Raw genomic sequence first — 14,402 nt, forward strand, 5'->3', positions numbered from 1 at the left:
ATTACAACAAAAAAGTGACATTTGGACAATGATCGTTTGAGAAAGCAATATAAAATGTACTCATAAAACATGTTCCATTTTCAGATTACGTTTAATAAAGCCAAGCAGACAAAACTATAATTAAATTTATTTTATCTGAAAATATGTCTAACATCAGAGATTGCACCATTTGGAATCAACTTATAGAGACATTTTGGATGAGAACAGAGGGGAAGGAGGAATTTATTTTGTCATCCTTATTGAACTCAGACTACTGAGAGACAGACATAAGAAATGGCTTGCGCACACACATCTCTACTAAAGAGAGAGAAAGTATTTTTAAACAACTCAATCAAAATAACAATTTTAGCAAAAAGGTTAGTTGCCCAAATTACTGACTCCATTCATATTTCTTTCCTGGGCTCCTTTTGTAAAGACAAACATAATAAACTGAAAATTTTGAAATACTATTGAATTAATACTAATACAGCTCATTACAGCATTTGAGACCTGATTTAGTTGGGAATTGGTCCTGCTTTGAACAGGGGGTTGGACTAGATGACCTCCTGAGGTCCCTACCAACCCTGATATTCTATGATTCTATGAATCATTTTATGTTAAAAGTTGCTATATATGCCCCACCACTTCACACTTGCCTAGATCACAGTTTTATTAAACAGGCATATTGCATTTAACAAAACATTAAAATGCCAGAGTCTTGTCAGTTTTTGCTACAGGCCAATAAGTTACACTATCTGCTGTCCTGAACTGGGTAACAGTTTAAGGAGTAAAGGCCATTTTGGTCTATCTGTCTCACTCATCACTGTTTCCAGGTAGGCCCTCTTGATTCTTCATTTGTATGTCATAAGTTATTTTGCTATTAATCACAAACCCCTTCTTCACGGGTCAACTATTTCCCCACATCCATTATTTATTGTTATTTAAAAAAAATTAGTTAAGTAAAATAGATAGTAATTATTTCTGTGCATAAAGCATAGAGAAGGGGACATGTGGCTAAAACAGTGCTTTATTGGAGCTCGGTAGCAAAGCATTTTTTTGCTATGACTATAGTAATGTTATCCAAAGGTGCCTTTTATTAAATTTAGTGAAAGTGAAGCAAGCAGCAGTGACCACAATTATAAAAATAAACAAATGAGTGCAGTGCTGGTTTGCGGAATTAGATTTAGGGATATAGGCTGATGACAGCTCTTCCACCCCCTCACCCAGGAACTCTGTCACCACTAACCCTGGCACTATTTTTAGCTTAGCATCTTATTTCCAGTGGATGTCTCCCTAGTCTCCAATCAGTTCTATACCTGCAAGTATTAAGAGGTTTCCTTTTCACTATAGCCGGACATCTGGGAGTCAGAAAAAAAAAATCCCAAACACAGGTTAACCCAAGTCATTCAACAGGAATGGGTTAAATTCCTGAAAGGGCAGGGTCCCCCTACACACTGCTGGAGATGAGGAAAGATAGGCCAGTGCATAAGACTTGCTTCACTTCTCCCTCTCAGAGCAGGCGCAGCTCATTTGTATGGTAACAGTCCAGTCACACGGACTGCTCAGGCCTGTACTGTTCCAGCTGGCGTCCCCCAACGCTGAGCTAGTGTCTGACACAGCTCTCCTGCTGTCTAGCCCTGTGTGCGCGCTGCTGGGCAGCTCAAGCGGCTTCAAAGCCTGAGAGGGGCAGGTTGGGGGGCTGCCCCAGCGAGATGACACAAATCAGCGGTGTCCCTCTGAATCACAACGAAACAGGCATCGCATTGACTCAGTGCCCTGCCACTGCGGGGAGCCTGCGGCTGCCAGGACCTGGTCTCCCGCGGGCTGTGTAATACTTGGGTCGCGTTTCAGGTGTGGCGTTTAGGGTGCGGGTGCTGGGGGTGGCCCGGGATACGCAGGAGTCAGGCTGGACGACGGGGTGCCGCCTTCTGGCCTTAATATCGCATAAGAGCTGACGCTCTGCCAGGGATTGGGAACGTCGCAGCCAAGGGTGCGACAGGGGGAGCCCCGGGGGAGGGGAAAGAGGAGCCCGGCGCAGCAGGCTGCTGGGGACAGTCCAGCTGGGGCTCACGGCGGAGGGGAGGCGGGCTGGGAGAAGCGGAGCCAGGCCCCGCGGCGGAGAGGAGAAGGGGGAGCCGCAGGACGGGACAGAGGAGCAGGGCACGGGGAGGAGAGGAGTCGGTCTGGGCATGGTTTTGGGGGGAAAACCCTGCGCCGTGCGCCCCGGGCTGGGAGAGCGACGCCCTGGCTGCGCGGAGCGGGAGCCGCGCCGACCCCGCTGAAGTTTTCCGGAGGAGTTTTACGCCCCGCAGAGCGTCTTACCTGGGGGTCCTGCCCGTGGCTCCGGCTCACGCTAATCCCGGCGGGCGGGCGGGCTCGCTGGAGAGCGGCGGCGCGGCTGCTGAGCGCCCCTTGGCTGCCGCCGCTGCCTCCGGCTCTGCAAGTTTCCATAAAAGTCCTGGTGCGCAGCCCGCGCCCGCATTCCAGGCGCGCCCGGCCCGGCTGCAGCTGTCCCGACACACGCAGGCAGGCAGGGTCCGCCGCGGCCCCCTCCCCTCCGGCCCAGACCGACTCAGCGCGCCTGGGGCAGAGCCAAGCCCCCGGCCGCGCCGCAGGGGGCAGCCCGCCCAGCCACGGCGGCTGGGTTATTCCGGGCTGGAAGCACCACAGGCTATAAATAACCGGGGGCTCTCGGGAGCAAAGCGTTCCCGGGCAGGCTCCCCCGGGGCCGGCCTCCCAGCCCTGGTTACTTGAAAGGGGGGGAAGGTGACCCAAGGAAGCCTGGCTGGTGAGACAAGCACGGGACCAGTGCAGCGAAACTGAGCGTGCCGTGGCCAAGTGGCACCTGCCATGCTGGGTAGAGGAGAGGCCGTGGCAGGTAGATACCCAGTGCGCCTCTCACACTTCTCACCTTAGTGTCGTCTAAACAGTCAGAAAATACTCACCCCCAGCCAGCCTTTCCGGGCCTCTTCCCACCCAAAGTTCTGCCCCACGGCACGCGCAGAAAACTCACTGGCGTATGCTTTGTGAGCAACTGTGCTCTGGGGCTCAGGCCCTAAAGCCCTGGGGCATTTTATAGCATGGAGCCCATGAAAGCAGCCAGCTAATAATAGTATGTGACAGTTAACTGTGGTGGAGTGGGGAAGTGTCCAGCCAGTGCCAGCTCTATAGGAGTAAGGTAGCTACCTCATGAAGAGTATATAAATTATTCCAAAACAACCATTTAGGGAACAGAAGGTACCTGTCTTCCTTGCCCTGGAAATTAAGAACTTTTCTGTACTAGATGCACAAATATAACTTTAAAACTTGAATTTGAAATATACTCCTCATTGCTTTACACCCTACTAGAGATTTCTTCCTTTCTTAGATTATAATCTCTCTAAGGCAAGAAGGACTGTCTTCCTAGTTATCTGTTGTACTGTGCTTAGTACAGTGGATTTGCATACACCTTAGAATAATAAATGATAGTGCGGCTGGCAGTTTGAACATCAGACTGGAAACAAGGCATAGGTTTTTAAACACTGAAAGTAAGTAACAGGTGGAACAATTTACCAAGGGTTGTGGTGGATTCTCCATCACTGAATTTTAAATGAAGATCAGATGTTTTTCTAGAAGATCCCCTCTAGGAATTATTTTGGGGAAGTTCTAGAGCTTGTGCTATATAAGAGGTCAGACAATGATCACAATGGTCCCTTCGGGACTTGTACTCTCTGGAAATTAAAAAAAATTAATAAATAAAATAAAAAGTGAGGGGGAGGGGAAGGGGACGCAAGAATTCCTCATCCTTTCTTCACTCAAGTGGCTGAACCAATATCTCTGAACTAAACCTTGGGGTTAAAATGAAGATGGGATGATTTAACTTGACTTCTTTTTAGATAGGTATGAGCAATTTGAAAGAGAGGGTTAAAATAAAATGTCCTGTGACCTTGTGTTACTGTGTGTGGCTACAAGAATTAGATGGGAACGTACCATCTATTTAGGTTGTTAAAATGACACTTTTTGCCCCACAAAACTATTTTTAATGTACCCATCACTGTGGAATCTGAGATCTTTAAAAAATATTAGTAATCTTTGCTCCTCCTTTCTACTAAGAAGTATGATGGCTTAGAGCAGGAGGGGTGTCAAACTAATTTAGAGGAGATCACTGGATTCCATATCAATTTATGGTCCTGGATATAAATTCATACACTATTCAATCTAGACACTAGGGAGGTTTGTATAAAGGAAAAATATCGTTTATGTAGTAACTACACTTTTATTTATAACTTTCATATGCTGTCATTATTCAGTGAGAAAACCCACTTTCCTTTAGGCCACCTGTTTCTGTTCTCTTTCTTTGCATGCATTCTCTGTTCTGTCCTTTGGCTTTCTTTCCTTGCAACAACTTGCAATTCTCATCCCTTGAAGGCTTCACTTCCATCCCCTTTCCCATTAGCTGTTAAGAGTTGATACCAATAAAATTAACAGAGGACAGGAACATTCACACCTCATAGTCCCTGTTTCAGACTCTCACAGACACCGATATTGGCTTACACTCTGTAGTAGTGCACCCTCACCTCATAAGTACCATCTCATTTTTGATTGAAGTGGCCTTGTCTCTAATGCTCCCCTACTGGGCTCTTCCTTTGACTGCAGTGGCCTCTCCCAGCCTGTTTCATCCCCCAAATCCCCTCTTGATGGTCAGTGGTTTGGCTCTCCAGCCATGTCACATAAAAGTCAAAACCTCTTCCAGGCTACCACAAACAAATCAAATAAGAATCAAAAGAAGTTTTCAAACTAATGTCCTTCCACCCCTCTGAAGCTTCATTGTAGTTCCCTTATTGACTTTACCTCAGGGCTTCTGCTGCAGGAACCTAACCTGCTCCTATGTTCTTCCTCCATTGTTTCCTAGCTATTAAACCCTATCCCAGGGCTTCTCTCTGCCAGAGAGACCTGTCTCCTCTGCAAGTACTCTCCAACCAAGCTTCCTCTTGCCTCCTGGCCAAAGGAGGCAGAGCTATTAATTACCCCCTAGATGCAAAGCATGACTAACTGGGGTTCTTTCTCTTGCCTTGCAGCTGGTGGGGGTTAAGCCCCATCCAACACTCCAAAGTCTATGAAGGTCCGTCATGCCACTTACATTCATGACGTGGTCTAGATCTTTTCTTCACCTATGTTTTGGTTGATAGAAAAAGGAGTAATAACTTTTAAACTACAGGACTAAATGACACCAATTTTCTGTTAGGCTTTTGCTAGATCATCAGCTTACCATGCTGAAAATCATGCTTGGGATTGTTTAATGTGTAGAATTAAACAAAAAAGGGCCATACTATCAGTTTAAATTAATGCACCTAAATGAAACATGTTCTAATAGTTTCTGCTTCCCTGCTTTTTCTTTTAAATATTTAAATTAAAAAAAAAAAAAAGAGTTTGAGAAGAAACCCCAATACCTACAAGTTTAATTGGTGCCAAAGCTGGCTGCAAATAAAATATTGAAGTACACATGCACATTAGAGGAAAACCTAATTAAAATTTAGACACATGTAATCAGGCTGGTCCAACTACATATAATGAATGAGCATTAGAGCAAATATATGGTATTTTTTTGCTTTATATATGGAAATTCATTATATAACTCAAAATGAGAATTATTTTTCTTCTAAAGTGTTTTCATTGAATTGTTATATTTGGATATAAACATTTCATTTAGGCAGTAGACAGTTCACCAGTATGCTTACCATTAGCCAACTTAAGTTGATACATGCTTAGTTTGTAAAAACCAAAGACTACGTAAATGAAGTAGAATAATCATTAACCTATTAAAAGTGAGTTTACAACTAAATCACAGCTAATATAAATATCTTAATTCTTGTATCATTTAATGTTTCTGACTGACCTTAGCAGTACCATATGGCTTTTGCATGTAACTTGCTCCAACTAGCATCGAAAGTTGCATTCAAAAGTAGCATGTTTGAACAAATAAATTCAGTTCTGATATTATGAAACACTACATATAAACTACTGTAGTGCAGTAGGAAACATACCATAAATGCTGAAAGTGTAACTTTGGCATTCCTGCTTCCCAGGATAGCAGGCACAGGTAGAAAGCACTTCATATGTGGCTGGTTAGCAACAGATCTTCTTTATGTACTTTCTTCTAGGCAGCTATGCAAAGGAATTAATTTCTGTGATAGAAGCAGCCAGCTGTAGGATGAACTAGAAAGAAAAAAATTACAGTCCAGAGTAACTGCATCCATGAACACTGACTCCTTCTCTCCAAATTTGTATCCATTTTCCTCAGCACAGTTTATTGGAAGTTCACATAAGTACTACTTGCTACATACTATCTGAAGCACACAGTGGGTGACCATCTCACTGAAAAGCAAGATAGTGACATCATCAGAACAGGAAACACGTGAACCTGATTTAGAGCCTAATCCTAATTCTGTGGGATGCTGATTGCCACCAGCTTCTACAGGTTTAAAAGGATTACAAATTAATATATTTAATTTTTATCTATGTTCTACATCAGTGGTTCTCAAACTGTAGGTCAGGACCCCAAAGTGGGTCGTGACCCCTTTTTAATGGGGTTGCCAGGGCTGGCGTTAAGACTTTGCGAGTCACAGGGCTGAAGTCCTGCCACCCGGGGCCAAAGCTGACGTCTGAGGGCTTCAGCTCTGGATGGCAGGGCTCAGGTTACGGGCCTCCTGCATGGGAGGGTTGGGGAAGGGTCAGGTTTTGGCTTTGCCTCCTCCCCCGCCCCCACAGGGTCACAGGGCTCAGGCTTCGTTTCCCCCTCCCGGGGTCATGTAGTAATTTTTGTTGTCAGAAGGGGGTCATGGAGCAACGAAGTTTGAGAACCCCTGTTCTACACCACGACTTAAAAATAATTGAGAGAGAAGGTGAGTGCAGTAATATCTTTTATTGGACAAACTTCTGCTGGTTAAAGAGACAAGCTCTTGAGCACCATGGAGCTCTTCAGGTCTTCTTCAGCTCTCTGGTGCTCGAAAGCTTGTCTCATCTCACCCATATTGTTTTTCTCGTATCCTGGGGCCAACATGGCTACAACACTGCATATTAACAATAATTGTTTCATTAATTTTTCTCTATTTTGCATTTTTTTAAAATACAAACTGCAGTTTTCTCATTTTGGTTATAAAATAGACTATTCAGTTTCCAGTCAATTCTACATTTATATTATGCACAAGCACAATGGGTTGCACCTACCAATAGGGGCACGTTTGTTAGTAGGGTGGGAAAAACTGGGTCCACTAGAATTTAAAAGAAGACATTTCTATTGAACTTTGGTTTTGTAAAAACTAATTTCCACATCCTCATGAACAGTGTTAGGTGGCAGTGTTCTAAACATCTTACGTAGAACAAAGGGAAGAGAATGGACAGGGCTTCCTTTGACATCATCCGAGCTGGTGATGTTGCTGGGTAGAGCATGCTGTTTCCTTAATACTTCCATTCCCAGTTTGATTCTTAATTAAATATCTCATTATTCAGTATAATTCAGTTTTATACATCACAATAAATTGTTAAAATGTGAATGTCTGGAACTGTGTGCCTAGGGAAATGAGTATCTTTCTTTTGAACTAAACAAGAAATCTGAAAATACATATAATGAGATGCCAGGTTATGTGTCTTGAAACCAGACAGATCAGCAACAGTTTTTGGTATCTGTATTACACATACACATCAAATATAATTCTGGTTTTAACAATATTTCAGTTGACATTTCATACAGATTCAAAAGTAATAACACCCTTCTTATATTCAGAATTTTTATCTTTATCCAGGATTTTACCCATGATTTTTTTGGGATTGGTTTTTGCAATAGAAGCAGAAATATATTTAATGAAATACAATTCCAGTTTGTTTACATATTCCAAACTAGAAACTTTTAGCTACAAAGCTGCAGAGTTATTTGTAATTATCCCATATTAAGTTTATTATATATGGGACAGTTTCTCCCAATGTTGTGGCTGTTTTATGTCACACTGCTGGTGCAAAAGCAGTTCAAAAGCAGCCTGAAAGCCAGTGAGGCCAGCCATGGAAAGATCACTTCAGTTTGATATACAGGATCCTGCACCATCTTTACTCCTCACTGCTAGTGTAGGGAACGTGGCCAGGGAAAAGGGACTTGGCTACAAGCTCTCTGCACCCTGGTGATCCCCAGCTACTGTACTGGACCATATGGCAGTTGGCAGCCAGCACAAGTTACAGCAATCTGAAAGCTGCTCTAATATATGCTATGAGACCAAGAGAGCACAAAGCACATTTTGTCCACATCTAAGGATCCGGGCCAGAAAGTGCAGAGTAAAGAGAGTAGCTACTAAACCACTTACAATCTAGCATATGGTGACAATAGTGCTTGTAGTCTGCATTAGCAACTACTGTCAAGAAGTCACAAATGCTGGTGCCAGCACATTAAGATGCTACAGGTTATTCCATATTTTTATATATATAAAAATAAAATGTTTTAATCTGTTTTCCTTTAAAAACTGAATTGTGGAAGGGCACATTAATACAAATAATAATAAAAAAAATCTTACTCAACTCTCTTACTTTTGATTTTGGACTATAATGCAACATTAAACTTAACACTTTCAGCTTTGGAGCCTTAAGTATCAGAACCTGGAACTCTGTAATCTAAAATGTTATTTTAAAAGCTAAAAATTTATTCTGTGTATCACTCAGATGCTGAAATACTCTATTCTTATAAAGTACCATAGAAAGGGTCTTTGGGGATTCTTTCAAAGGGATACCCATGAAAAAGTTTTTCCTCAAACTTTTTATTCTGAAATTCAAGACAAGACTACACAAAAGATTCCCTGAACTGAGCACCAGTGTGTACAGATACACACACACACACACACTTACCAAAACTCATATATAAAGTCCTCTCCCAAACCGAAGGTTGGCTTTTTGAAAGAAAAGACCGAGACTGATTTAATTGAGAAACAACATGTCTTTAGGTTTTATCATACAGCCTTACTTTAAAATATAGTTAAAATGCTACATTTGAACCAAGAATGATACTAGTTTATTCATAACCGCATCATTTAAAAAACCTAGAAAGATGGGTTTTAAACCAATTAATTAACCTGAAAAAACTGTCACTACTTTTAGAATATACCAAACAGTGATCTCACACTAGTGATTTCAAATGTCAACTTCAGTGATGATGTATTTACATATTTTAAGCCAACACCAATTAGCATTGAGTTTTTCGTGTTATTTTCACCTGCCCAAATGGTGACTGCATTCACTCCATTATGTTTCAATACAAAATGACTGCTTACATACACAAACACAATTTTAGAGCGTAGTTAAATATTTTGTAAAGGTGTTTTTTTTGGGGGGGGGGGGGGGAGAAGGGGCAGGTGTATCACATAATAAGTTGAAAGATGTGTATATCTTGGCTGAAACACTTTCTAGACATAAAGCACATTGCAGAGTTTGTACTGAACATTTCATATAATAAGGCTTAAAGACAAACTCATCTAATAACTCCATATACCACATATCACATAATATCTGTGGCAAATGTACAGTATTTCATAAATAAATTTTACCCAAATATTGCAGAAAAAAAACTTTGGGGTACATTATATATAAATACAGAGACAGCTGAGCTGTGATTTTAAATTTAGGTATATATACTGTAATATGCTCACCAGTTCTTTTCCTATTTTTTTTTTTTAAATCTCCCTGAGTCCATTCCATATTTAGCAACACAGTTACATATTCAGATGTTTGCTCAAAAATAGCAATGACAGCATTGGAGGGGGAAAAAAAGGCAAGGTGCACTCAATTTAGGTTTTTTAAGCTTATTGTACTTTTTCTTCCAAAAGCCCATTGGCCACGATGTGTCCATGACCATTTATGCAACCACTGACATGCCTTAGTGAATCGGCTCCAAGGTAGGCCATTAAAAGTTCAGTGCGACGCATTAGCAATTGCATAAGATCTTCAGCTAAATTCTCCATAGTTGAATATCGCACCTTTTCAAAGTCAAAAATGTCTTTGAGGAAGTAAAGAACTTGATCCTAGTGGATAAAAAAGAAAAACCTGTATTTACTTATAGCAATGTATAGAGTTTTGTTAAATATTAATTATACAATGTTATATATTTTTCCTCATTTATACATAATCTTTCCGAAGCACATATAAAATATGCACACAAATTTATTGGGCAATTTCTTACCGTGTCTAACTACCAACATTCATTTACTAACTCTCTTGATTGTTTAAAAAAAAAAAAAAAAAAAAAAAAAACTTTAAAAATAGACACTGTCAGGTAGGTTTTGGCTCCAAAACCAACCTAATATGAATAGAAATGTTCATGATTAATATTTTTTTTTTTAAGAAGTTGCATTGAGCTGAACTGTGCGAAATAAACAAACAAGAAAACTTCCAGCACTTTGCTAGTGCATGGAAGAACAAGAAAGGGAACAGACTATAAATACGTAAAATTGACCAATCTAGTTTTACTGTTCACACATAATGAAGTGCAAAAATTAGACCAACGCCATAAATAGTGAATTGCAAATTATTGTCCTAATGTTGCAAGCAAACACTTATGTATACCAGTAGTCTCATGACTTCCGCTGGATTACTCATGTACAAAGTGTTACACAGACTCATAAGTGTTTTCAAGACTGGGGACCCTATGTTCTGAAAATTCTTAGTGTGTTAATAACTTACAGTAGGGGTGGGGAACATCCGGCCTGCTTTTTAATTTAATCTGACCCGCGGCAAGTCTACGCGCTGTGGGGTGGAAGGCCCGAGCCTCGGCACCCCCCACCCTCCCGCGGGGCTGTGTGTGGCCCGCAACTGAGCCTGTATCCCTACTCGCGTCCCAACCCACTGCCCCAGTTTGGAACCCCCCCCCAAACATACCCTAACTCCCTCCCAGAGCCTGCACCCCCACCTACACCCCAACCCCCTGCCCCAGGGTGGAACCGCCTCCCGCACCTTAATGCCCTCCCAGACCCCTACCCAGCCCCGAGCCTCCTCCTGCACCCAAAACTCCTTATCCCCAGCTCCACCCCAGAGCTTGTACCCCCAGCCGGACCCCTCACCACCTCCCACACCCCAACCTCCTGCCCCAGCCCAGAGGCCTGCTCCTGCACCCTGAACCCCTCATTTCTGGCCCCACCCCAGAGCCTAGGGGAAGCCCTGAGCCTCTGCACCCCTCCCACGGGGCTGCATGTGGCCCATGACTGATTTTTTCTGGGGTCAATGGCCCCTGATAGAAAAAAGGTTCCTCATTCCTGATTTACGGTATAATTAGCAACATAGGTAGGGATTGTTTTTCTAGTATGGGGCAAATTAATCCCTGTTATTTGTGGCACTAGGCTACATTAATCTCTGGTATAACAACTGAAAATCAGGATGAACATTGACTAGCAAAGGTTTTTTTATATAAATTATTTTTATCGTAATGGTGTTCCTTTAAGTAAGATCCTCCCATCTGATGGGTGCTTTTTTATGTTAGATAAATGATCATTACAAAAAGGATGCATACCTTAAAGAAGCAGCATAAATCATAAAGAGAGTTTCTAGGTCCCAAAAAGCCCCATGCCAAAACAGGACTGACATGCTCACAAATGGCATAGAAGTGTGCAAAAAAACCATCAGGTACCTGGTGATGTAAGAAGTAGAGAAAAGTTATTTTTCTCAATATAAATCCCGATTATATCAAATTAGGGCATTACAGACGCTCCCCGACTTACGCAAGTGTTTCGTTCCAGAATGCCTTGCGTAATTTGAATTTTGCTTAAGTCGGGAACGTATACCCGACAATTACGCAAAAAAAGAAAAGAAAAAAACCAAAAGAAAACAACCTATTTCTAGCTTACGGAACTTTTTCTGTATGTATGCAAGTCTCTGGTAACTAGCCAAACTACTCATTTAAATTACATTGTATATCAAGTAAGTGGAAGGATTGTTAAAAGTTTTTGACTTCAGCAGTATTTTAGAATATAAACATTTTGAAGGAATCTTGATTTAATATTGATATTCATACATTAATAATTTAAGGCTAGATGAGACCACGCAGCACAGAGCACCGGGTCAGGCCGGGTTCTGTAGCTGCGCTGCCCCGGGAGCTCAGAGCCCCACCGCCCAGAGCATTATGCCAGCGGTGGAGCGAGCGAGCTGAGGCTGCGTGTGAGGGGGAACAGTAGGGGAGGGGCCGGGGACGAGTATCCCAGGCCAGGAGCTCGGGGGCTGGGCAGGACGGTCCCGCGGACCAGATGTGGCCCCCAGGCGGTAGTTTGCTCATCCCTGATTTAGATAATATGGTACTGGGGGCCATGTAAGTACTTATATTCAGACAGGACTAGAGCCAGATCTTGACTCCAAATTCTGTGCTCTACCAACTAAAACATTCTGCCTCCCTTGTAAGTGTGTCTTCAAGCCTCAGGGCATGTCTACACTACTAACTTATGCAGACCTATGTTGGGTCACCAGTAATCACGAGGAGCCGTTTCACCAACTTAAGAACAGCGTAGGGGACTCAGAGCCCCCCCGCCAAGCTCTCAGCTCTGCCAGGAGGCAAAACTGCTGCGAGTGGGGAGCTGGGCAGGGGCAGCCAGGCTCTTGGCAGGAACCCCAGGCAGCAGCCCAGCTTGGAGCCCGGTGGGCAGCTGGACTCTAGCTGGAGCCCCCACTCCCTGGGATGACAGGCCAGGAACCAATGTCAGTAACGCACAGTGTACAGTGTGTCGCCATAACTAAACTGCGCTATGCCTCTCATGCAGGTGGAGTTATTATGTCGGTTTAGTAGGGCACTTACATTGGCGGGAGGAAGGCTGTAGCGTGGACACTGACAAGGTTAGGTCGATGTAAGCTCCTTACGTCACACATACACACCCACCCACCCTACGGAGTGAGTGAGTGTGTGAGAGAGAGAGACACACACAGTCTTTCACACTCACCTCCCAACACAACTTGTATTATTTTTGTTGTTGTTACTTCTTGATACTTCCTGCAATGCACATATATTCTCTGTAAATTTATTCTTTCGAAGTGCAGTTATTTTAGTTTTTTGACTAGTCTTTTTTATTTCTCTTACATTTAAATTTAATTCTTTGATAAGTGAGTTAAAATGCCTAACCTGTCATGGCTGGAGTAATTATTCCTATGGTAACTTAAAAAAAAAAAATTATATCTAGGTTTTTTTCTTTCTACCTGTGGCGCACATCTGCACATTACCTTGATATTGGTGCACATAACAAAATTCATTCCACACATGGATGGAAAAGATTAGAGGGAACATTGCACATGAGTTGTCATCTTATCTTCCATGAATCCACATTAATTGACATGGTAGACTTTACACATGTACACATTTAAGTGTCTGCAGGCAGGGCCGGCTCCAGCTTTTCTGCCGCCCCAAATGGGGGGGAGGGAGGGGAGGCCAGGAGGGGGGAAATGATGAGAGGCGGCAATTCGGCGGCGGGTCCTCCCTCTCTTCCTCTTGGGTGGCAACTCAGAGGAAGAGGGGGAATGCGGGACCCGCTGCCAAATTCCTGCCGAAGACCCCGACGTGCCGCCCTGATACTGGACGGAGTGCCGCCCCTTTGAATTGGCCGCCCCAAGCACCAGCTTCCTACGCTGGTGCCTGGAGCCGGCCCTGTCTGCAGGATCAGGACTTTAATTTATTTCTTTGATGGCACATAGCGTGACTTCAAACTCCGAGTATTCTAAGAGTTGGTCACTCAAGTTTGGTCAGAATCTCTGAATTATAAAATTAAACAGGCTTCAGATTAGATCTCAAGACAATTTACCTTCATTTGCTGCCTTTTTTGCTTCAGTACTGACCAGCAGCTTGAAGCCACAGCCTAAATATAAGAAGAAATTATTTAAGTAACTTTTACACAAGAAAACTGACTATTTAAAAAAGCAGCAGACTATAGGATCTTGCATTTGATGACCAGTTATTTCCTTAATTTTAATGCTGTGATAGCATAAGTTCAAACATAAAATGTCATCTGTTGTGAATAGCTCATTTTACTATCAGTTCATATTTCTTATATTTAAATTTAAAAAAATGAAATTGTGTATTCTTTCCCAGAAATTCTGTCCCATTTTGCATTAGTGCCAAATTGTTTTGAATTACTAAGCCTAACTTTTTTTTCACAATTTAACATTAGCAACACTTACATTCAACCTCGCTGACACACAGTATGTTGTGTGCCAAAATGTGTGTTCCAAACCCGTAACTATCTCAGATTTTAAAAGGAAGCATATGAATACATGGTAATGGCCTTTTTCACTTTAAGAAAGAATACTTGAAATAGTTTTGCATACAGCTGTGGAGTTTTGTCCAAATAAGGATCTGAGTCAATACAACATATTGATGGCAAATCTAGGCTCCCCTCCCCTCACAGCACATAACATTCAGATGGAATGTGATGCTACTTCAATAC

At 42.6% G+C, this 14,402-nt stretch overlaps 1 protein-coding gene across 8 annotated transcripts in view; it reads right to left on the bottom strand.

The window, feature by feature from the left end:
• Nucleotides 1–9,325: 9,325 nt before the first annotated feature.
• The window catches only part of MIGA1 (mitoguardin 1), a 45,584-nt gene continuing 40,507 nt past the window's right edge, over nt 9,326–14,402 (bottom strand). For 7 of the 8 annotated variants that reach the window (XM_054037692.1, XM_054037689.1, XM_054037691.1 and 4 more), the window contains 3 exons: nt 13,761–13,814; nt 11,495–11,611; nt 9,326–10,013 (listed from right to left, as the gene is read on the bottom strand). In XM_054037692.1, coding sequence (XP_053893667.1) covers nt 9,795–10,013; nt 11,495–11,611; nt 13,761–13,814 — 390 coding nt within the window. In that variant the 3' untranslated portion in view covers nt 9,326–9,794. Of the gene's footprint in view, nt 10,014–11,494; nt 11,612–12,908; nt 12,959–13,760; nt 13,815–14,402 lie in introns of all 8 variants that reach the window. The other variant, XM_054037695.1, reaches the window with a different exon arrangement.

The sequence above is a fragment of the Malaclemys terrapin genome, chromosome 8, assembly GCF_027887155.1.
Source record: "Malaclemys terrapin pileata isolate rMalTer1 chromosome 8, rMalTer1.hap1, whole genome shotgun sequence".
Lineage (NCBI taxonomy): Eukaryota > Metazoa > Chordata > Testudines > Emydidae > Malaclemys > Malaclemys terrapin.